This window comes from Aspergillus fumigatus, chromosome 4 (genome assembly GCF_000002655.1).
Source record: "Aspergillus fumigatus Af293 chromosome 4, whole genome shotgun sequence".
Classification (NCBI taxonomy): Eukaryota; Fungi; Ascomycota; class Eurotiomycetes; order Eurotiales; family Aspergillaceae; genus Aspergillus; species Aspergillus fumigatus.
The window spans coordinates 3,633,676-3,656,819 of NC_007197.1; the positions used below are offsets into that span (position 1 = coordinate 3,633,676).

Consider the following 23,144-nt stretch of genomic DNA (forward strand, 5'->3'; position numbering starts at 1 on the left):
ACGCAATTCCCAGAGATGTTACCAGGGTCTTTTACTGCGCAGGCGTTAAACACGCTCAGGGATAGAATAGCAATACCATGGTTGTGCACGAAGAGAAAACTAGGTATCCATGACCGCTGCAGCCTGGCCAGGCATCTGAGGGATGCCAACCTCGCCCCTAGTTCTTTGACTGACATTTCTCTCACTGCACATCATCAAACATCTAACGTCAACCCCATATTACCATCACCTTTATTATATCATTGACATATCCAGAGATACAGAAGCTCATATTTTGCAAATTGCGGGCTCCCCTTCTGATGAGGCATCATGCCTCGCAAAGACTTTCAGAGAGACCTGATTGGTGCAAAAGTATCAGGCAGATTCCCTCATCTGCACAGTGTCGGAGCAGGGGATCATGATGGCTCTATCACTTTTACGTTCGCTGATACCTCAACCAGCACCAGGATTGATTTCCAAGCCATAGTGTCAGGTAAGGCTTCTTCACGACCTTATGACCGCAACCAACTGACATCTCGGTAGATGCACAAGACTACCCCGAAAACCACACGTACTTTGTCTTCACCACGTCCGAAGATCCTCCCTCAAGGGTCGTTACAGTTATGGAAAATGCTCAGTCCAGGTTTTTAGGTGTTGCACTGGAGGATTTCCTGACATATATCGATGAGATCGTCCAAAACGCGCTAAGGCTACCGGCGTCCGAAGCCGATGACGACGAGAAGGTTGGCTATGGGGTTGACGACACTGACTTTGTCGACGACGACGACGATAACGACGACGACGTTGACTGGGATATGGAAAATGAACCGGTATTTGGCATTTCGCGGGCAGACGAAAAGCATCTATTGAAAACTCTGCGCCGCGATCTTCGCGCCGTGAAAAACGCGGGTCTTAAAGTAGGTTGTCTGGGAACACTGACAGGCGCTGTAATCGTGTCAGTCTCCTGTCGCATCGGTAGACTAGGGATATCTGAGGAGGCCATGGAAGCCTGGAATGTTCGCGCTTCGGAATACCTGGTTCTACTCATGCGTTATCCAGGGACCTATGTGGATTTTCAGGAACTGCTGGCGCTCGGAAAAGCAAAGTATCCTGCAATTCAGTTCCACGTCGGGTTATGTGACTCTTACAAGCCTACTACCGAAGACGCCATCCGAGCCTTTCAAGGGAATCTTTCACTGTCCGAAGAAGGCCTCACAGGGACCGCCCGATTGAGATCACTGTTTATCGAGCAACCACTGGATTCACTCCTGAACGAACGATTCCTCCGGATTATGGAATTGCGATATCATCTAGGCCTGTCATGGACAGGTGCTGAGCTTTACATTCAACAAAATCAAGGCAGGAGGCCGGACTATGGCGCTATAACCGACAACTATTTTGAGCCAGACACCTGGAGTGCCTCCGCACCGGCCCTATTTCAAAATGACCATATAGGTCAAGGCCTTGGGGTGGACAAATTGTCCCTACCGTTGATAGCAATGCAGTTCACTCTCCGCCACTTCGTGAAGTGCACAGAATTCTGCTTAGTCTGCCATTGCAAAATCCTCGACCGTTTTGAAGCAATCAAGCCGTACGTTTGCTCCAGCAGTTTGTGCTTGTTCCAGTACATGGCGCTCGGCATGGGCCCGAGCTTGGAACATGAGATTCAATTCCAACCTAGTGTTGTTGATTTACTCATCAGTTTGACATATGCTCGGGCAGTATCCGGTAAACTCATGGATTTTCCCATGGGCCTGGGTCTCAAGGTCCCTGGGGTCCTAAACATGAATAGGCTTGACGAGATCGAATATCATCTGGCAAAGCCAAATGACGGAAATTCTTCTCCGGTTCCGACCTGTTACAGTGGCAACTTGGTCGCTGCAACAATGGTCTGTCGTCTGGATAAGCGTGCACATCTGAAACCCGGAGACTGGGTGGTCATTTTTCAGACTGGAACAGATCTGAAGGACGGGCCCTGGCATTGTCGAGTAGAGGCGATTGATGTAGGTACTCGCGAGGTGCAACTCTCCTCTCCCACTGTGAAGGGACAGCAGCTCTCAGCAACTGAACTTCTGCCTGGCCCATCACAGGTCAAAATCATGGTTTATGAGAGGAATTTCGATGACCTTGACGTCAATGAGAAAAGAGCTGCGGTCAGACTGCTCCTCGACACCCTCCCAAATGTTGATAAGATGAAAACCTATTTTGCGGATTCTGATAACAAAAAGCTGGCTGGTTGGAGGGACGTCATTTCCCCGGCAGCACTTGATGTGTTGCGCTGGGTCGTTGCGTCAAACCGCTCGTTCATCCTGGAGGACGATACCACGCATTCCGATCATCGAGTGAGTGGAATGGGGTCATACAAGCAGTTTAGGCTTGTTCAAGGAGCCCCAGACAAAGAGCAGCGCTTCAGAGCCGCCGTCGCCGCTAACGTCGCCATGACCAAGACAGATTACCCGACCATCTTTGCCTGGCACGGAAGTCCAGTGTGGAACTGGCACAGTATTCTCAGAGAAGGTCTGCACTTCAAAGAGGTTACAAACGGACGCGCTTATGGGGACGGTGTTTATCTATCAAATGACTTCCACACATCCGTAGGTTACACCCGCGAAGGACTCGACTACTCCTGGCCGCAGAGCAATTTGAAGATCAGGATGCTGGTTTCTCTAAACGAACTCGTCAATGCGCCAGCTCAGTTTAAACATACCAATCCACATTATGTAGTCACCCAACTGGACTGGATACAGCCAAGATATCTCTTCGTCAAATGCCAAGGTGCAGGGCTCGGCGATGGAACAGCAAATGCAAAACCATCAGCAATTTATAATCAGGATCCGAAGTATCCGGCCCAGGGGCCAAGTGGAACTCCCATCTGCATTCCAATCTCTGCTCTGAACAGTCAGCGGAGACATAGCTTGGGCGTTGCCAACCGAACTGATTCTGACCTCGCCATATCCGCATCTCCTGAAAGAAAGAAGCGAAAGCGGGAAGCTGATAAGCTGCCTACTCCCGACGTCTCGACAAACAGCATGATCTTAGAGGAAGATGACGTTGCTAGTGTGGCCACAGCATTTGACGACCTTCAGGTCCTCCTGTCAGAGGACGAATGCGAGGTAGAGGAGGCCCCGACAACCAAGCCGCTCAAGAACGGTGAAGCAAGTGACTTTGAGCCCGGAACTCTCAAAAAGGACTCCCTTCCCTTGCTCGCCCCTCCCCAATACGCAACCGCACCAGCGACCAAAGTTCTACAGCAACATCTGCAAGCGACCCTCAAAGTCCAAGCTCGAGAGTCCCTTCATGACCTCGGTTGGTACATTGACCCAGACTTCATAACCACAGTATACCAGTGGATCGTGGAACTACACAGCTTCGACCCCAAGCTCCCGCTCGCCAAAGATCTCAAGCAAGCGAATATGAAAAGCGTCGTGCTGGAACTGCGCTTCCCCCTGGGCTTCCCCATGTCCCCTCCATTTGTGCGCGTGATCCGGCCGCGATTTCTGGAGTTTGCCAATGGCGGTGGTGGGCACGTCACCGCCGGCGGGGCCCTGTGTATGGAACTCTTGACCAATTCAGGTTGGCTTCCGACGGCATCCATCGAGAGCGTGCTGCTGCAGGTCCGAATGGCAATCACCAACCCTGAACCTCGTCCTGCGCGTCTGGCGCTGAACCGGTCTCGCTCGGACTATTCTGTTGTCGAGGCGGTTGAAGCGTACAAAAGAGCATGCCTGGCGCATGGCTGGCAGATCCCGGAGGATATCCAGCGGCTTTCGTGGGCTTAATTTGTTTACGATTTATGGGATAATGAGCTATTGAATAATGTGGACACACAAAAATCCATTGTTGTACTCGACGACCGTACTGATCAGGATTCCTAGCTATGCTCGCTTTTATAGTCCAAGGATCTACTATGACTCAAAACTCTCTAGAACTGGGCCACCCTCGTACTCGTATTTGATTGGCGATTATTGTAGCGTTGCCTAGTACCAGCTAACAGTGGGTACTTCAACATATATAACGGCCGTTACAACCCTGCAATGCGACTGACAATACCAAAACAATCACTCCCTAAACAATACAACCCGCAACAACATCTCTGAGGACCTATACTCACGGAACCACCACGAATCACAATGTCCACTCCCCCAATAACAGACGAGATCTCAATCCGCCTCGCCCATCAAGACGACATCCCACAGCTCAACATTATCGAAACCTCCGCAGCCCAGCTCTTCCGCAGAGTCCATCTCGCCTGGATCGCCGACTCCCCGCCCCTCGATCCGGCCACCCTGCGCTCCATGATCGCGCAGAAGAACGTATGGGCCGCCGTGACCTCAAACAACACAGCCGTAGGCTTCATCGCCGTGCAAGATCTAGACGGGATGCTGTACATTGCCGAGATGGACGTCCACGCCGACTGGCAGAGGAGGGGGATAGCGCGGATGATGCTTGAGGAGGTGGAAGGGCAGGCGAGAGATAGGGGGTATGAGTATGTTTCTCTTACGACGTATCGGGATCTGGAATTTAACGGACGGTTCTATGCGAGGATGGGGTTTGAGGAGGTGGACGTGGATGTCGCTGGGGAGGGACATGCACGGGAGTTGGAGGAGCAGGCAAGGGGTGGACATGCGAGGGATAGGAGGTGTGTGATGCGGAAGAGAGTGTAGTGTAGCCTATGGATTGGCTATGGTGTAGAAATCAAGATATGTAGCAACCAAAATAAGAGGATTAGCAGATGGAATGACGAACACTGCATCACGGTTTGGATAAATGGCATTCTGAGCACAAGTTTGGACTTGAACAGACTGGTCCAGTCGTGTACGAAAGAGCGGATGGGAATCACCAGAAGTGTCATCAATTTATGTAAGCCAGCCATAATGCAAGATCAATAGCAAGTGCTCACATTTCTGTAAAGTGGAACCAGTTTGGGAGGCCGCAAAGCAAGGTAGAAGATACTACCAGAAGGTAACCAAGCTAGGCACAGAGAGCAAAAGAAAAGTTTACTTGTAAAGAGTGACAGTGAAGGGAGAAGGTAGATATTTATTAGCCATCACACGACTGTGCCAAAAGGTGTCTAGACGACCATTTCTAGTGTAGGCATAGTCTGGTTAACAGCCTGTAAGCTGATTGTGTAGGCTGAGCATAGCGCAAGTATAATAGGTTAGATATTATGGAGGGCCTGGGATAATGCATACTTTTCTATTTCACTTCTCTTCTGTCTGCAGCATGTAGGCGTGAATGTCTATACAAACAGCCGGAAAGCTAACTTCTCATCCGTTGGAATCAATCTGCGCAGTACCTTGTGTCTGTCCAAGGAATGTATCACTGACTGGACTCTAATCTCGCTAGGTTACTTCCGAGAAAGGGCTTCATATCTTCCCTTTGCCAATGCGTACACAGTTTCCAACCGGGGCATGCTCACGCCATGTTCCCGAGCCAGTCTCACTGTGTTTCCAACAATTGCTTCGACTTCAAATAACCGACCCTGTTTGACGTCCTGTAGCATACTGGGATCGCGGCCAGTCCCTTCTTTAGCGCGACGTGTTGCTATCTGAAACCGCACCCTGGCCGCTTCCTCGTCCACCTGGGGGATCCCCAGCTTCTTCGCCAATGCCACGATTTCCATCATGATGCCCCAGACAAGCTCCAATGCAAAGGGCTCGGATGACAGGAGAAAGTCACCGTCCGAGCACATGCTCAGCGCGCAGATAGGATTCCATGACGCGTTTATGAGCAGCTTGGTCCACCGCGCGATTTGGATATCGTCGTGAAGTTTGGCCTCACCACCGCCTTGATTCATAAGGTCGACAAGCTTGCTGGCCGCTGCTTTGTGCGTAGGAGGTGCATTGGCGGGATAAGTTCCCAGTTCAATCAGGTTCAGCATTTCTGGGTAGTCGATGACGCCGGGACTGGTCTGGGTGGTTGGGAGGTAGACGACACCGCTGAGGATGGGGTTCTCGGGGAATTCGTCTGCAACCTCCTTCTCAATTTCTATGCCATTCTGTGCTAGGACGATGGCCGTCTCTGGACGGCCAATAATGGCCGGTCTGATCAGATCTGCTACTGACGGCTTACTGCCGGGGAAGCACTTTGTGGTCACCAGGACATAATCATATACTGTGTCTTTGGGACATTCAGCAATACTCCGAACGATGTGATCTGGCCGATACGTGACATTGCCGAATCGGACGCTTCTCAGAGCAAATCCCTTTTCCTTGACGACGTCGTAGTTGGACCGACACACGGCTGTGACGGTGCATCCAGCGCGTTGCAGTTGGAGTAAATGAATGGCGCCAACACTACCGACCCCAAACAGCAAAATATGAGGTTTTGATGCCATGGCCAAGGTGGCGATGAGAAATTGGGCGCCGTTATTCTCGGATGACGATCAGCGGGTGAAGTTGCAAAGTTGGTGAGTCAATATCATTCCCGTTCTTGGTGGGGTTGATTATTTATCTCGGGCCCTCTCGGCTCAACACGAACGGGCTTACGAGCTTCTTTCTCGTTCTCCTTTCTCTCTAAAATGACACGATGTCTCGATGTCTTTTCAGGCCCTTCCGCCAGAGATTATTTCCTTAGTTGTTCCTTTTCTTGCTGACGCCTATCCGCCCAGTGTCGTTCACTTGCTCCGAGTCAGCAAACATGCTTCGTCTTAGTCGTCGGTAGCCAAGTCACTTGTCTCTTATATGGTCCGCTTGGAATTTTGTCACTGTGGACGCATTGACAATTAGGTAGCAACGGTCTGCCACAAGTTGCAAAAGGCTAAAGCCTTCCTTGTGTCAGACGGGTTGACCATCGAGTGCCTTCTCTCAGGAGAACCCCCTGAAGAGGAGCACGATGACGAGTGGTTTCCAGCAGAAGTCTCGCAATTGTCACCGTTGAGTCGCGATCTGTGAGATGCGTACGAGTTTGAAAAAGGGGCCCAACGGCACGGGATGGGACGTATGCTATCGCGACGAACACAGTAACTTTGAATGCTGGAAAAAGGTCGCGGTGTTGATCCAAAGATTACCTGCCCTGGAAAATCTTCATCATCTGCATGACGAATAGTCCCCTCCTTGCCTGCTTTAAGCATTGCATCAGTACTGACCCGAGTGTAAACTGCGTTTGCATTCATTCATGCTGCGGAGTATGTGGGAAGATATTTGGCGCATGGATGGTCTGATTAATATCTCTTTAGTGTTCTTAAACGTCAAAGGTCCATTCATTTGAGAATGCTTAGACCATCTTGCTTGAGGATGTAAATTGGCACTGTGGAACAGATAAAAGACCTCTGTTAATTCAGAAGACTGCGCCAGGACAGGGGGAAATGTCATCAAGACAATGCGTGGTAACTCGCCACATAGATCCTGGAGTAGGTGTTCCTATGTAATCAATACCGGAGACTTCTCTGCCAATGGGCCTCATTTACTTGGCAAATTCCGTCTGCATCAAATACTTCAATATCAGCAGTTTACCTCGGTATATTGTAACTCATCACTAGAAAGGTATGTCCGCCTCACGGCATACCAAGTATAAGAGACACTCCGCCACCGAGAACAAAGAAATGCCCTCAACAGCTCTTTGCCAAGACACACCACAAGGCCAATCATATCAGATCCCTATTGATGACCGTTCATGGCTAGTTTGAGGTCTTGCGATTTCTATATTTCCCTGACGCTCCTCTGACGCTCCTCATCTGGTGTTGTGACTAGACTGCTGGGATATGTCTATATTTGCTGGACGCTACGGCTGTCGCACTACCACTCCATCGTTTCAACCTAAGTGCTTCATCGTGATTATTCGATCCGTCAAATGTTTCTAAAGAAGTATCGAGACTCCATCAATAGCGATGCTAGTGGTAGGGAGGCACTCATAAATGAAAAGCAACCCGAATACCTACATGAAACAGTCCCATTCAGCGCCAGAGACTTCCACCGGCTGCGGAAAATCATCGCCATCCAGTATGTCCTTATAGTCTCGCTTTTTGTCTTCGCCATAGGAGCTGGTATCGCAGGCTGGTCGGATCCAGGATTAGAAATACCTGATATGGTTTACTGTAGGGAGCTTATCTCTTTCAAGTTCACTGCTAATGGGCCTAGCTCCTGCTCAAGACGCCATTAGATACAAGAACGTCGTCTTCAACTCCGGCTGGGGAGACCAGAAGTCTATCTACATGGGTCCGCCATCGGAAGAGAACAATCAGGCGTGGGATGATCTTCATGTTGGTATGTCATCCCCCCTGATGCACTGCGAGCTTAGGCTGAATCTTCAGCGCCGGCGATGGTCAAGATTCCTGCGAGCGATGCAGCAAAATTGGTTAATAAGACCATCCCAATTCCCAATGCGTCTGGGTACAACTCGGGATACTATTTGATTGGTCTCGATGTTTTTCATCAGTTACACTGTTTGGTATTCTTCCTTGGTCCGCTGGTGAATTGGATCCGACGTGCGCAGGATATGCTCCGCAAAGTACTCTGGGGAGTTGATATGCATGACCCCAATGAAGAGGAAGCCATGCATCACCTTGACCACTGTATCGAGATGATTCGTCAAAGCCTGACGTGTTCGGCCGATATCACCGTCGATGTGTGGGCGTGGAATGAACAAAAACAAATGGTCACTGTGAGGGCGGATAATATGCACACTTGTCGGGACTTTGAGGCCATTCGGCAGTGGGCGCTCGAAAGACCAGCAGGCGAATTCGATCGAACGATACATATGGTGGCTTCTTGACTGGTGCGAGCGGTTCGTTCGAATTTCATCTGTTTCAGTTTGTACTTGACCGAGTCGGAGCAGCTTTTCAAGTTTTCAACTCTGTTACGCATGATCTGTACTTCACCTTTTCCTTGCAACAACAATATCGTTCGACATGAGCTGATCGGTGTGAAATTGCTCTCATAAGGCTTGATACCTGGCTACTTGATTTGAGGCCTTCTCCTCATTCAAAAGTTTACGCACTGTCGCCCTCGAGACCCTTGAAGCGTTACCGACCGAGGTCACATACTGAACAAAGTGGTGACATTAGTAGGCCCATTCAAGTATCTGTTGATTCTCGCGCTGGCAAAGTTGTGATAAAACAACAGGTTCAAGATTCCCAGTCACCATTAATTCTTCACGACGCATACATATCCTGGAGGTTGGCTCAGAACGTCTCAGAATTGATTGATGCTGTATCTTCTTAGGATAATAGTTCGCCAAGATTTTTGTCTAGAGAGTCACTCTTAGTTGGCAGCAGCTTACTACTACTCATGTCACACAGACTGAATGGGTCAGTATCTGGTCGGTGGCTCATCAACGGCTGATGCAGGCCTGAGTGCTCGCGAATGATGAATTCCATTGCTTTCCCTCCAATCCCCCCCTCGTATTTAAGCCTTTGATGACTTCTCACAATCTCATCCCATAGGTGGACTCTGGAGACAGCATTGATGCTCAGCCTCGTGGTGGCTGTGCTATAAACCTGGGCCATCCAGGCTACGACATTCCTGCATCGACACCATCATATCAATAATCGACCGACTCTCGGATATATACATCGTGATCTGCCATCCAGTCAATCTTGTTCCAGACAACTAATTAATATGGATCGACCAAAAGCTTCCGAAGAGGCAGCACCTGCCTACCATGAACTATTCGACACAGAACTTATGAATCAGCCAACAGCCACATCATCAAGGACAGTATGTTTACTCTGCACTTGATAGAGTTAAGAGCGCCGAACTGACTGTCTCAGCATCAGTACGCTGCTGTCCCGGACAATGACCTGGACGGAAATTCATACACCGCAGACCACCACGATGTGGAGTCGCACCCTCAAAACTCCTCAAATCAGCTTTCGCAGTTAGACCCTACAAAGCCACATTTCCACTGCGAGACATGCGACCGCCAGCTTGAGCGCCGACAGAAAAGGGACACAGAGCGGGAGTGCTGTCGGATGGTTGCGCTGGTGTTTATTGTGGCCATTATCTTCCTGACTTTGTTGGGTATTGTCATTGTGCGGAGAGTGAGATAATGGATTGATGACTATCCAAGCCGAGCCAGTGGAATTAATAATTGACTGTCCTGTGGATATCCATTTTTGCGGGTGATTGAACTCAAGTTTATCATGTGTCTGTCGATGACGTACGTCTATACTCTTACCAACGCCTCCCTCCTCCAGCCGCCTTGGAAACACCCATAATCGATATTCTCACCGTAGAAGCATCATCTAGCAGATTGTTCTGGATTTAGTGACAATGTCTGAAAGTAAGCATCTCCGCACGGCTCATAGTATGCCCCGCTGATGTTGAAGACACACATACCTCTCACCACACCGGATTCATGGACCGGATGTTCCATGACAGACAAGATGACAACAAACAAGAGCAAAATGAGCAACATGACCAGCCGCCCGAGGTTCAGCCTCAGCAGGGCACCCAACCTATTCCACCGGTCCAGGAACGCGAAGGGAAAAGCGTCGAGGACTACGTGGACGAAGAGCGAAAGCTACTGCAGGGAGGAGACACATACAGTGGACTCATGTAGGTTATTCTGAGCTATTCTGTGTAAGACGTGGATACCATTATTAGTGCATTCATTGTCAAAAACATGCTAGTCGCCATTCTATCTTGTATATCAGTGATTCTTTGGACGCAAACCCCCAAGTACAAAGCAGTAGAGAAGAGTCTCATTCAAGTCACACATATCCTCCTTTCCATATAATCTCTAGACTTGCAAGTCTCACTTCTCGAATTCTCATGACATACAGCTCACTACAGCCCAAGACTGGCCTATATGATCACTGTATTTTCGAGCGTGCGGGTAGAATTGCCCGCATGGAATGTGACTCTCCATAGATGTTTGCTGTCTACTGTCTGATTCATAGATACATCAATCCACCACTACTGGTCATCAGGAAACCCACTCATAAGCCAACACAGGAATGGTAAACTCGTCCGCCGTACACGTCGCATTGAAAAACGCATCATGCACACAGTGCAGCTCAAACTCCGTGCTCCCAGAATACGTAATCTTGCTCCCATTGTTGCAGGTCAGCGCATGCCCCGCCCCGAGGACGTAGTCCATCTTTCCCACAGACGTCTCATAGTTCGAGCTCCCGTAGAACGAGACAATGCGCCCGAGCCCGCGGTCCGCATACCCGCAGTTACTCGCCCCGTTGCCGATATCGTGCACCCGGTACCCGATGTACTCGTCGTGGCACTGCAGGCCATCCGTGAAGTCGATATCGAGAGTCTCGGGCGGGCCGTAGCCCCAGGGGTGGTAGTTGGGCATGCCGGTCCAGCAGAGGTGCACCCAGGAGCCGTTGCAGGTGGCCTGGTTGGGCTCGCACCAGCCGCCGGTGCCGGGGCAGAGGCAGCCGTAGGCGTCGATGTCGGCTTGGTTGTGCACGCAGTCGAGGCTGTGGGAGCCGTTGTACCAATGGAAGTTGTTTACCGTCCAGGTGGGGATGGGGCAGCCATCGGGGGGTGTGATGGACTGCGTAAAGGCGGTGGAGGTAAAGGCCAGAAGGCCGGTGACGAGGTTGAGTATGGTCATTTTGAAGGTATGGTTACATATGTTCCGGATTGAGGGGAAGAGGCGGGAGGAGGGTTGATCTTTATATACAGTGGAAGCTGGGAAATAAAGCCTGGGACATAGCAGACGATCTGAGTCGGCAATGACCTGATTTTGACCCTGGATCGGGCTTCACGATGAACCTGACTCGCTTCTTCGTCGCTTCTTCGTCGCATCTGCAGCTCTGGGGCCACGGGGGCTTGAATTACCAATCAGCGGTAGATATTCTAGACACTACTTAAGACATGTCTCAAATTGACTGGAACTATTGGTACAAGACATGCCGATTTCTATTATGGAGATCTTCTTACTTAGTCCTTAGGCTTCCGATCTTTCTCATTGGAATCTGGGCAAACGCACTTAAATCTTACAGGTGGAGCTTATGATGCTTATTTTAGCCAGAGCTGCAGAATGCTTGGACCACTTATGCATCTATATCACATTGTGGCATGAAGGAAAGTCATTCTGTTAAAGTTCCATGTGGGCTGACAGGATCAATGCCACTGTCCTTGCAGGACAGAAGAGACAGCCTCTTAATTCTGCATTTAAAGTCCATGTCAGTGATCCAATTATCAATGTTGACATGAGCTAAAGATTTTAGACATCCGTAACGCAAAACAGAAGGGCGATGCAAATCTAGATTGTCGACTCTAGTTCCTGGATTGACTTTACATGTTTTTAACAGTCTGTTCCAAGCTTTCTCCCACTTCTTTAACAAAGCCAACGGCAACGTGAAGTCTGCCGTGATGCTAAGCTTGCCATGCCTGGGAGATCATCTACAACCTGACGCTGTTGGTAAATCTTGCGCATGATGGCGAGAATATCGTTCCTGTTGCAGTTTCTGACCAGGCCTGGAGACCGTTGTTGATGTCCGGATCTAGGATAGCAGCAAGATGCAGTAAAGCGACGTCCTCTACGTCGAAGGTATACTATTAAAAGCAGAAATCCTCAGTTCACCTTGGACAAGCTTTTCAATATTGCCGTAAGATTGGAAGGCCTACTCATAGCGAAACCAGCTAGCATGGATATGTTGCTTCACAGCAGCAATCATCTATAGATAGAACTCCTCTCTCGGACATGTACACCGATCATACCGATCATAGTCTTATTCCTTTTAAACAAGTCTAATAGCACATTTTCTCTTTGTCTATCTTTGCAATCGCTAGTCACCTTCTCTACTCTCACCAGTAATATGCGTTCCTAATTGAGCTGGAGCTCACAGTCCATGTCTGTAGGCCTGGCCCTAATCCAGTCAAGGTGTCTATGGCTCTAAAGCACCTCAGAGTAGACAACTACTATATCCCTCACAGAATCAACAAGAGTAAAGGCACCACCCATAAACCCTAGTGCACAAAGGTCAACCTAACAGCCAGGTCCCCAACCTGATCGACCATGAAACAACAACGTCACTATCTTTCAGAGCGCCGCTATCCTAACATACCTGGCTAAGCAGGTACCTACCTAGATTATCTTTTACATATTTTGGAAGTCATAGTATCTATGTTTCCCTCCTTTGAATGTATAGCAAGATAGTGTAGAGGACTGTCTGTGGAATACAGCTCCTAAGTTAACAGGTTTTACCATACTCCCTCTATAGACCGGATGGTATCCCCAGAAGGGAAATATAGAGGAGATACTATCATCTCAGCTAGCGTAATGACAGATTCAAGGCTAACAGCTGAGAAGTGAAGACAAGGATAAAGGAAGGAGGCACAGCCATAATTTTGATGGGGAAAAATTAGAGGGGGACTGGTAGTCGCATGGGCGCAGATGAAATGACGACTTGCGACAAGAAGGAATGTAGAATATTTACAGGGGATCCAGGGGAAAAGGATGTTAGCAGAGAGGATATTAGATCAGCAAAGGCACGATTCTTATATACTGGAGGCTATAATACAGGCAGTATTTACAAGCCGGCGTATCAGGAGATCATATCCAAGCGGCAGAAGAACCATAAGAGGGGTTTCACAGGTCTCGCTTTACAACGACAGAACCAACTCCTTCAATTTCATGAAATCAGGAACCCCAAGGCCAGTAACAGGATCCCAGCCGGCAGTAGCGTTCCAGTGAGCGTAGGGGATAATACCACCACCAGGAACTGGCTTTCCGGTCTGTGGGTTGATACCATTACAACCGATTGAACTTCCGGCAGTGATATCGGTGAATCCTTCGGCCAGGATGCTATACAGCAATGGGTTCAGGAAGCCAAGAGTGGACTTGCCGGCGCGCAGACGGGCGTCGTTCAGCAGACCGACAATACCGGCAAAGACGGGGCTGGCGGCGGATGTGCCGCCAGACTTGTAGTGTTTGCCAGTCAAGACGACCTCGTAGCTACATGCGGTTAGAATCGGACGCCAATAACAGCAAGGTCACGTACTAAGGGGTCAAACTATGGGCGGAAACATCAGGGAATCCACGGCCCTTGAAGTTGGTGTACTGCGAATAGTACTTCTTGGTATCCTTGGTAATGTGGTTGTTGAGGTAGTTGTCCACCGCGAAAGACTGGTACCAGGGACGGCTGAAGTAGTTGCTGAATCCGCCGGAACTGCCGTCCCAAGCAACTTCAGGAGCATAGGACTGAGTACCACCAACTGCGGTGATGAAGGGGCAGGTGCCAGGGAATGTAGGAGTGAATTGGGGCTTGTTGGTGCCGTCATTGGACATGCATGCCGAGCCGATTCCTGATCATGTTAGACCGGAAAAAGACTACCAGGGAATCTGTACCTACCGGTATCACCAGAGGACTCGAGCACCGTGATGCCACGAAGACCCATCAAGCCGATCAAGTTGCAAACTCTCCTGGCGTAGTACTCGGGAACAGTCTAATGGTTTAGTGTCTATTATACAACAGAATCATGAGGATGCTCACCTGTTCATCGTCACCATACGAGTTGGAAATCACCTGAGGAAGATGGGAGTTGGGTTTGGAGAGCAAGTACTCGTAGTACTGGAGGTAGGGCTCATTCTGGTTGTCCGCAGCGGTTGGCTCGTCGGCATTGGGAACAAACGGACTAATTCAATTTAGCTGCTTTTCGTCACTCAGAGGGTCCGGCTTACGGTGAACCGCCAGTGATAAACTCCACTACTGGCAGGGGGTGGCTGACGGCTACAATCAACTCCACGTCCAGATTGGCCTCGCCGAGGGAAGCAGTGGCCCAATTCTGATCATTGACGCCTCTGTTGATCAATTCGACTGAGAAATTCTGGGGTGGGATGTTGAAGAGTTGCTCATACGCAGCCAAATCTGCATAGTTGGCCGACTCATTCAAGAAGCTACCGAAGCCGACTCGACTTCCCGAAGATGCATCAGGTTTGTAGTCGCCGAGGTTGTACATCTCCACTAGGCAGTCGGGGGTGATCAGGTTGGCGCAAGAACTGTTGGTGGCTGCCCTCCTAGGAAGAGCTGGAAGCTTCACTGCGTGAGATGACAGTGCGCTGTTCTGCTCCTTGCCAAAGAAGACAGTGGGGGCAATCAGATCGATCGACTCTGTCAGGTGATCGGGGATGGAGTACTGCGTGGTACGCAGTTTCTGGGAAGCACCATTGCGGTAGTAAGAGAACTTGGTGTCAAAGAGCTTGTTCGCTGTTCCCACAGTGGTGGCGAAGTTCACCAAGCTGCCCTGACGAGACACTTGGGTAATCCCGGCCGCCTTGAGCCATTGGAGAACAGCATCATCGCTTGCAGTAGGAAATAGGGACTCAATGTCGGACTGGTCCAGCCACTTGCCGTACTCCGGGTTCCCTGGGGTCGCCAGCGTGGTCAGCTTGGACTCAAGCTGGTCGAGGTTCTGCCGAGCAAGGGCAATTGAGAGAGTGATCGTGTCGCTCTCCGATGCATCCTCGATGAGTGTCCAGCCACTAGGAACAGCTGAGAGCTTCTCCTGCACCACACAAAGGGCTGGGGCTGCGAGGGAGAGGAGCCACCCTGCGTAGAGAGTCGAGGACAGCATTACGGGACGGACTGCGAATGCAGAGGGTCGGATAAAGAGATAAAAGACAAAGACATCAATCTGAATTGGCCCGCCGATCGATATTTATATCCGCATGTCAGCTGGCTCGACAAGGCATGATTATCATTCCATGTGACGGCAACCGGCATGATGCTAGGGAGCGAGGACAGAGCCAGGACACGCGCGGAGTCCAGCATGGCTTTGCGCGATTTTCCCTGCAGATACCATAAAGAAGTTAGTGCAAACTGATTAATTAAAGTCCACCGGAAGACCGCAGGAGTGGCGCGAGACTTGTCTTTGAATTACTCCACAGACTAAAGGCAGCTTTCTAGTTGCCTATTCGAGGGGGCGAGAGTGCTTATCTTGGTCAAGCCAACACAAGCATTTTGGCTCCACCGCTGCCAATCATTCCAAGCCTTTTCAGGACCTCTCCCCAGGCACAGCCGACTGAGCCGAGGATTGGTTGTTATTGGAGTCTGGGACTGGAAAGGTTACATCTGCTAGCAGAGTTCTAACCATTTGCATGATCGAAAAACTGATCAGCCAAGGGTATTTGGGTGGAAAGCCCAAGAAACGCGTCCAAAGTGCATAGAGTATCCAGTGATTATTGATTAAATGAGCAATCTCCCCGGCAAGGAGCATAATGAAGACATGTCTACAGCCAGGGCCTTTGTCTTCTTTATATTAGGGACACCTCTACGTTGTTGTCCTTGTTGATGCTTGACGTAGGCCATGTTTTCAATGATCCACTTTAGGACGACTCGTGGAATCTCTCACTAAGCCGTTTAGGAAGGCGACTGCCTGCGTGATTAATTGATATCACGAACAAGGATGACCATGTTGTTTTGTTGGGGTTTCAATCGGTAAAAAAATGCTAGGATTACGAGCTTTGCTATCTCAATTAGGCCGTTAAGATCGACATTGGCGAACCAAACAATTGAACAAGTGGTATTCATTTTGTCAGTGTTAGTTTCATGCTTGTTTGTATAGCAATAACTTGGCTTGCTTGTCAAGCAATGGCATCATTGGTCTAGTGGTAGAATTCGTCGTTGCCATCGACGAGGCCCGTGTTCGATTCACGGATGATGCATTCATTGTTGATGCATATCTTTTTCCTTAATCAACAAATTGGCCATAGCACTGAGTGTATCTCCTTTTTTCTTTCTCTAACTGCCTTCCAATTGCCTTCCTGTTCTTGCCTTGTTGGATGCAGAGTCACTGTACGGAGTACTTTACAAATAATGACGATGGTAAATGATTTCAATCTACATGACTAGCAATGTATTTCCTGTCCAGCCACCAAATCTGAGCACACTGATCATGTTGACTGGCACTCTCCTAACGCTTATGTAATACCTAAGTACGAGCCTGCTGTGCTGCATGAACTACGTTCATTTCGTCACCCTGTCGTGTCGTTCTCATCGTCAGGCTTGTCGATTTACATACTTCGTGCCGCTATTTTCTGGGAGGAGTTCCCATGGAGAGTCCCGAATCTGCATCGATAAGTACAATTAGTCAGCGTAGGACAGGACGTCAGAGAACCTACCAACGACAATCTGTTGGCCAGTCATGGATGTATTCTTCGCCAAAGTGACAAACATATTCGCGCAATCCTCCAGGTCGGTCTAGTAGAAGTCAGCAAACGGACCAAGATACTGAGAACAAGAGCATCACCTCATGCTTTAAGATGGCCTTTTGGTTGAGCCACTCAATCGCCGCGTCGCCGTACTTTTTGCCCTGAAATTATACTTAATATGAAACTGCTGACCAGCAGCGGGGGGCCAAGCTCACCCAATCCGTCAACAACAGCCCCGGTAGAACAGCATTGACACGAATTTTTGGTCCGACGGATAACGCAAGATGCTTCATCAGGTGCAAAGCGGCGGCTTTGGTCACCGAGTAGCCCATACTGCTTCCGTCCGGCGTGATTCCCTAATTGTTCATATGAGAGTGGGCTTATAGGGCCTTCGAGAAAGGCGACGTACCGCGATAGACGAGGTCATTATATAGACACCCCCGTCCGCATTCTTCTCGAGTATCGGCTTAGCCGCTTGCATGAGTTGCAAATGCGACATGACGTTCACTTTCCAACACTGTGTACGTTAGCGTGTCGACTACGGACAGCCGGGCCGTGCACGTCTTGCCTTGTCCCATTCCTCAAAAGACAAGTCATAAATATCTCGTCTATCAGCGAACCGAGTCCACCCAGCATTTGCAATGACAATATCCAGGCCAGATAACTGCTCATTTGCCTCCCGAACAATTCGCTGATTGTCCTCAGGGAGTTCAGAGTCCTGTATACCGTTAATTCTCTTCTAAGGTGCCTTTTCGAATTCAACTGACGCCCTGGAGAACAATGGACTTGATAGAGTACTCTTTCGCCAATTGACTGGCGAGGTCCTCCGCAACCTCACGGCTGGAGTGGTAGTTAATGGCTACATTGCACCCCTCAGCTGCGAATTTCTGGCATATGGCGGCGCCCAAGCCCCTGGATCGATGTTAACATTGGAGGGAAAAAGGCACATGAGATGCTACCTTGAGCCTGCCGTGACGAGCACCTTTTTCCCTTTGAGGCTATATGGCATTGTTGTTGGGTTGCAATCAGAGGTGGCCGATGGTTGAAGTGAGGCGACAGTCGATGACAGCCAAATGCTGAGACTGAGACTGATGCGGGGTAGATTTGGCCCCTCTCATCTATGCAATGCTATGGCCAGGATACCTCGGGGAGAACGGGTACCCAAGACAACCGGACAAGCCGGTTTTGTCATCGTTGACTGCAATTCGATATCGCCTAACGTGGAGAGACTAATTCTTAGTAACGTGAGGAAAGAATGGAGAGAATGGAAATGTGTGCGCTATAGAAGGATAGGCACCTAGCTAGACAAGACTCCGACATTTTACAGAGCTAGGAGTTAACTGAGCGCACAACATCAGAATACTCATTTTGTGTGCATTTGCGTTGATATTATCTGTTTAAAGCATCATGAACCTGTTCTATCTAGACCGGCCGAAAGCAGCTTGTATGCCTCCTCTATCCTTCTTTCCTGCGCAAGACTTTCATTTTCGGAACCAAGAACACTTCTCGGTGTCCTTCGAATAGCATCCAAAGCCTCTTTTGTGTTTTCCATGGCATCGCATATGATTTCCCGTGTTGCCTTGAGGTCTGGATCGAGCAATCGTCTCATAACCTCTGTGTGACCCGACTCCCCCGCCAACCCCAGCGCTGTTTTGTCCCAGTTATTTCTGTGCCAAGTGTCCGTACCTGGTACCTTCGATAGCATATTCACAATGTGAATTTCTCCTTCTTTGGCGGCGAGAAGCAACGGTGTGTCTCCAAATCTATCCTGCGGGAATACATCCACATCATGGCGCTGCAGGAGGAGCTTCACTAGTTCAGCTTCCCCATTGAAAGCCGCGAAAGCGAGGGGAGTCCGGCCACTATAATCTCTAGCGTTGACATTGATGTCTGGGCGAGCTAGTAAAGCCTTCATAATCTCTGGATCCACGCACTGTTGATTAACTGCGCAGTGGAGCAGTGATTGGCCGTCACCAAGTTCGTCCGTTCGCAGATTGACGTCTACATCAGGATGCTCTAGAAGAGCTGTAACTTTGCCGAGATCCCCTGGACTCGACAGCAAAGTATAAAGCAGTCTTACCGTCCCGATCCTGGTAATTGATGGGGGTCTTATTGAGAGCAAGCAGATATCGAACCACTTCTTCACTTGAATCCTCGGCGGCACGGAGGAAACCCGTCTCCTCATAGTGCGACTCGTAGTCTTCCAGCGTGTTGGGAAATGTCTCGATTATTGTCCTCACAATACTGGCATTGCCGCCAGTCAGCGCGCGTGGAAAGACAGTGGACAACTCCCTGTAAACCTTCGGGTGACGATAAAGTCGGTGAAAGATGTCTTCCCTGCCCATCATCGCAGCCACTTCTAATGGACTCCCCCCAGGAACGCCTGCTCACCCTGCTTGGTATATTGGTCCAGCCAAAAGATCCACGACCCCGTCCATGATATTGACGTCGATTTCTTCTCTCAGTAATAGCTCCTTCACCACATTGTCAAACCCTCTTGCCGCGGCCCAGATCAGCGGTGCTCTCTTCGAACGGTCCCGAAAATTCACGTCCACCTTTCCAGTCCTCAAGAGCTCTCTCACGACATCTGCGTGTCCTCCCCTAGCGGCCCAAAGAAGCGGCGTATCACCAGCGGCATTTACCACATCAGGGTCCGCTCCAGCCTCCACAAGATACTCCACAAGAGATGCATGCCCTCCCAAGGCAGCAAAATGCACCGCAGTATCCCCGTGTCGGACGATACGTGTATTTATATTGACACCCCTGTCGACCAGGAACCGTACGCTGTCTCCTTGTCCTCCGAACGCCGCCGCCATCAGAGGCAGATAGAGCGACTTATCCAGATCAGCAGTGTTTTCTATACGCCACGCAAGGAGCGCCTCCAGCTCGTCAATTCTGCCCAAATACGCAGCTGCCATCAATGCGGTACCACTCCATCCCTCTCTGCCCCAGTCGAGGCCGTCATCCATAGTCTTTCCAGCCCCTGCCGATCCCAGAACACGATCGATAGAATGAGTTCCTGATAGGCCGACAAACATGGACATCATGCCGCTTAGATACGTCGTTCGGAGCTCCTCGATGTCTACTTCGCTCCTCTGCGAGAAAAACTCAACAACCCCGTCCACCCCTGCATTGATCGTGTCGACAAGCGGAATAACCACTCCTCGCTGCTCCCCCTTGACGGCGACTACGCTCCACAGGCGAGCATAGTAAACGTCTTACCATTGCCATCGTTGAGGGGGTCGGCGCCCCATCGCAAATGGGAAGTTTGCGATCGACGAGCCCAGCTCTAATTGCTGTGTAGAAGTGGTCAATCACGATGTCGTCGAATTGTTCTGTACGGTTAGAAGCTGCATTCTGAGTAATTTTATAGGATGTAGGAACGTACTGTTGACGAGTCGTAAGTTCAGAAACCAAAGGAGATCGGCACGAGCGACCATTGTCTTCCTCCACTTTTTCCAGTGCCAGCTCCATTGCCAACTGGGGGTGGTGAGGCCGAGGATATTGTGGAGAATTTCGGGTGGGAGGACGGCCCTATTCATACTTGGGGGATGGAGTAGGTGCCTTTGGGAGGATATCGATGAGCTTTTCTAACCTGTGGAAATAATGAAAGTGAGATCTTGCACTGGGTAACTTATGTTTTATTTAAGCAGATGCTCTAATGTGACATTGCAGTCAATCTGCCAAGCATCTTCCGGTTCCCCTCTGCTTGAAGCTGCCAGCTGTAATAACAAAGCTGCATGGCAGTGTCTCTTAGATGATGATCCTTCCTTAAACTTGTTGAGTATTTGTGCACTATACATGTGCCTAGTTGACTCACAAGGATACGACTGCATAGTGAAGAACGGAAACAATTCATGAAGCGCAATAGTATACCGATTGATTGTAGTAACTGTCAGACTAAGTATTACAAAACATCATTTCGTTCTAAATCACCTAGCAAGCACAGGTCAAATCAATTCGCAAGACCTCAAGAGCAATGAGTTCACGTTCCACCGTCAATCATCGATATCGTTGATGGTATCTACCCCTCAGATATGCGCGCGGTATACTCGACGGCTGTATAGATCCTGCCCGTGGAGGACATCAAATTTGACTGCATCCTCTTGGACCTCTAGGTCATATCCGGGACGTGGTCTGACGGTGAGGTCCCATTTGTAGCGAGACAACATGGGCAAAATTCAGTGCAATGGGAGCGATCAGGAACCCTGTCAGTTTTTCTCTTGCGCGAGCAGCAGCCATACCTTCTCTTAACCCTAACCCGCTTTCAGCTGCTAGAGGATGCGACGTTTAAGTTAGCTGGCTGGGGTATAATATCCCCCTTCAATCTTTGAAGGGGCTTGGTATGGGCTTGGTATTGGTTGAGAAAGGAAGTACATCTGAGGCAGATGCAGAGACAACCGATGATTCCATGACAGAATGGTATGCTAGGGTTCTACGTGGCAGCACAGTTTTGATATCTTCGAGCAGACTGACTCAAGACCACGTTTGTGACTACTCATTGCGATTTGCGGAGATTGAAGGGTTTGTCTGCAAGCTCTTCAACAATCCAACACAAGATTCTGCATCTCTACCTTGAGTTTATAGCTTCGTTATCAAAGGTGTCTAGGTCAGAACCTCATATATCGGACGAAACCCTCCTTTTATCGCACATCCCCAGGGAACAGCCATAGTGTACATTGATGGCATAATTGTCTTCTCATATTACAGCCGCTTCCTGGGCGCCTTCCCGCCCTTTTTTGGCGGCGGGTGCTGCGGACCCCCTCTGTACACCCCATCCTCATCCGCGAGGGTCCACAGCTCACCCACATCCTTGGTCGCGACTGAGACAGACACCGCCTCACTGTTGGCAAAGCAGGCCGAGAGCCGTATACTCTCCTGCAAACCCTCAACATCATAAACAAGGAGCAGGGTATCCTCATCTAAGGCCGTCTTCTCATCCGCAACAAGGAATGTAGTATAATCCACTATCGTGTCTGATGTATTCTCCTGTAGAAACTGGGCAATCTTGCCTATGTCCCAGCCTAGGAAAGGATACTGGAGAGACTCCACTGGTAGCTTGGTGACCGAGTCGTCTGTGTAATCCTGGAGTTCGGCTGCATCGGCTGTCATAATGACAATAAGGTTTGGAGGTGAATCAATCATACTTGAAGCCTTGTATGCAGTTGAAAGGATGGACGTGATAACCTATCACTGTCATTTAAGATGTGCTTCTGAATCCGACCCAGGTCCTAGGACCTAGGATCTGGGAGGGATTCCGTACAGTAGGCGACACCTCGTGGGTGCAAATGATGGGAATAAGGCTCATGGTGAGTGATTTGCAGCTTGTGATGTCTATTATCACCGGAATTGGAAGAGGATGGAAGTATTGGGTGGACGAATTAGAAGTAATATAGGGATAGTAAGGCGCTGCTGCCTATATTACCTGACTAAACTGGTTGTTGCCTGTTTATTAGTGATCATAGAGGCTTGGAAAATGCACCACGAAACATGTACACAGCCTACCTGACTACCCTGAAATCTTGTGAGACCATACTCCGTACCTCTAATATTATATATATTCTACTAAGCTAATCACTCAGAGCTTAATCTGACATAACCTATTATGGTTTAGAAATAATTTTTAACAACTACCCACTTAGCCTTATAGATTTTCAATTAATATTTAGATATAGATTTATATTGTATATTTTATATGAAAATATCAATTAGTGACCAGCGAATTATTGTGGAGACTTTGCCACCTGGAACTTCCTTCTCGATGCCAATTTGTAAATAAAATATGTGATTCTACGGAGTCTGTGAAGATATATAGAGACGGCTGATTGGGTTTCTATACATTACAGATATTGGGCAGTTGGAGCTGTGATGCATAAGGTGCTGGTTAGAGAGAAATGTGAATTTGACATAGAGTTTGGTAACAGTCCCTGGCCATGGAGAGAGGATCTTCCCAGTACTGAGGGTCTCTGGCTTGGGCGCTTGGGCTGATGATTGAACAATATTAGATGAAAGGTGTATTCAGCAACGCACATAACTTGTGGAAAGAATTCTCTTCATTCCCTCCAATGCAATCACTCAATAGATTTCAAAGGTTTCACATCAGCATTGCA

General features: G+C 49.3%; 10 protein-coding genes and 1 non-coding gene across 11 annotated transcripts; 5 read left to right on the plus strand and 6 right to left on the minus strand.

Moving 5' to 3' along the window:
• Positions 1–309: 309 nt before the first annotated feature.
• Positions 310–3,960, plus strand: AFUA_4G13940 (putative ubiquitin conjugating enzyme; the record flags this gene model as incomplete). The annotated part of the gene is made up of 3 exons (XM_746345.1): positions 310–472; positions 523–3,748; positions 3,873–3,960. 3 exons carry the CDS (start codon positions 310–312, stop codon positions 3,958–3,960), a joined length of 3,477 nt encoding a protein of 1,158 aa, XP_751438.1.
• Positions 3,961–4,004: 44 nt separating this feature from the next.
• On the plus strand, positions 4,005–4,795 carry AFUA_4G13950 (GNAT family N-acetyltransferase). The gene has a single exon (XM_746344.2). It carries the CDS (start codon positions 4,110–4,112, stop codon positions 4,641–4,643), a length of 534 nt encoding a protein of 177 aa, XP_751437.1. The 5' UTR covers positions 4,005–4,109; the 3' UTR covers positions 4,644–4,795.
• Positions 4,796–5,138: 343 nt separating this feature from the next.
• AFUA_4G13960 (ketopantoate reductase family protein) lies at positions 5,139–7,695 on the minus strand. The gene has a single exon (XM_746343.2). The coding sequence runs from the start codon at positions 6,314–6,316 to the stop codon at positions 5,327–5,329; it is 990 nt and encodes a 329-aa protein (XP_751436.1). The 5' UTR covers positions 6,317–7,695; the 3' UTR covers positions 5,139–5,326.
• A 352-nt stretch (positions 7,696–8,047) lies between these two features.
• AFUA_4G13970 (oxidase ustYa family protein) lies at positions 8,048–8,691 on the plus strand (the record flags this gene model as incomplete). Its single annotated transcript, XM_746342.1, has 2 exons — positions 8,048–8,183; positions 8,231–8,691. The coding sequence occupies 2 exons, from the start codon at positions 8,048–8,050 to the stop codon at positions 8,689–8,691; spliced, it is 597 nt and encodes a 198-aa protein (XP_751435.1).
• A 1,499-nt stretch (positions 8,692–10,190) lies between these two features.
• Positions 10,191–10,656, plus strand: AFUA_4G13980 (uncharacterized protein; the record flags this gene model as incomplete). Its single annotated transcript, XM_746341.1, has 3 exons — positions 10,191–10,200; positions 10,319–10,475; positions 10,524–10,656. 3 exons carry the CDS (start codon positions 10,191–10,193, stop codon positions 10,654–10,656), a joined length of 300 nt encoding a protein of 99 aa, XP_751434.1.
• A 64-nt stretch (positions 10,657–10,720) lies between these two features.
• Positions 10,721–11,490, minus strand: AFUA_4G13990 (uncharacterized protein; the record flags this gene model as incomplete). Its single annotated transcript, XM_746340.3, has 1 exon — positions 10,721–11,490. One exon carries the CDS (start codon positions 11,488–11,490, stop codon positions 10,846–10,848), a length of 645 nt encoding a protein of 214 aa, XP_751433.2. The 3' UTR covers positions 10,721–10,845.
• Positions 11,491–13,298: 1,808 nt separating this feature from the next.
• Positions 13,299–16,295, minus strand: sedD (S53 family peptidase). Its single transcript, XM_746339.2, has 5 exons — positions 14,566–16,295; positions 14,378–14,519; positions 14,237–14,330; positions 13,886–14,189; positions 13,299–13,839 (listed from the first exon to the last, which is right to left on the minus strand). Exons 1-5 carry the CDS (start codon positions 15,456–15,458, stop codon positions 13,488–13,490), a joined length of 1,785 nt encoding a protein of 594 aa, XP_751432.1. The 5' UTR covers positions 15,459–16,295; the 3' UTR covers positions 13,299–13,487.
• A 182-nt stretch (positions 16,296–16,477) lies between these two features.
• On the plus strand, positions 16,478–16,548 carry tG(GCC)5. Its single transcript has one exon. It is a non-coding gene (tRNA).
• Positions 16,549–16,721: 173 nt separating this feature from the next.
• AFUA_4G14010 (SDR family NAD(P)-dependent oxidoreductase) lies at positions 16,722–18,043 on the minus strand (the record flags this gene model as incomplete). Its single annotated transcript, XM_077804683.1, has 8 exons — positions 16,722–16,951; positions 17,005–17,083; positions 17,133–17,195; positions 17,250–17,390; positions 17,444–17,541; positions 17,596–17,752; positions 17,802–17,946; positions 17,994–18,043. 8 exons carry the CDS (start codon positions 18,041–18,043, stop codon positions 16,914–16,916), a joined length of 771 nt encoding a protein of 256 aa, XP_077660822.1. The 3' UTR covers positions 16,722–16,913.
• A 396-nt stretch (positions 18,044–18,439) lies between these two features.
• Positions 18,440–20,576, minus strand: AFUA_4G14020 (ankyrin repeat domain-containing protein; the record flags this gene model as incomplete). Its single annotated transcript, XM_746337.1, has 5 exons — positions 18,440–19,080; positions 19,115–19,326; positions 19,426–20,210; positions 20,257–20,369; positions 20,423–20,576. 5 exons carry the CDS (start codon positions 20,574–20,576, stop codon positions 18,440–18,442), a joined length of 1,905 nt encoding a protein of 634 aa, XP_751430.1.
• Positions 20,577–20,936: 360 nt separating this feature from the next.
• Positions 20,937–22,534, minus strand: AFUA_4G14030 (uncharacterized protein). The gene is made up of 2 exons (XM_077804684.1): positions 22,298–22,534; positions 20,937–22,221 (listed from the first exon to the last, which is right to left on the minus strand). Exons 1-2 carry the CDS (start codon positions 22,340–22,342, stop codon positions 21,739–21,741), a joined length of 528 nt encoding a protein of 175 aa, XP_077660823.1. The 5' UTR covers positions 22,343–22,534; the 3' UTR covers positions 20,937–21,738.
• Positions 22,535–23,144: the final 610 nt, after the last annotated feature.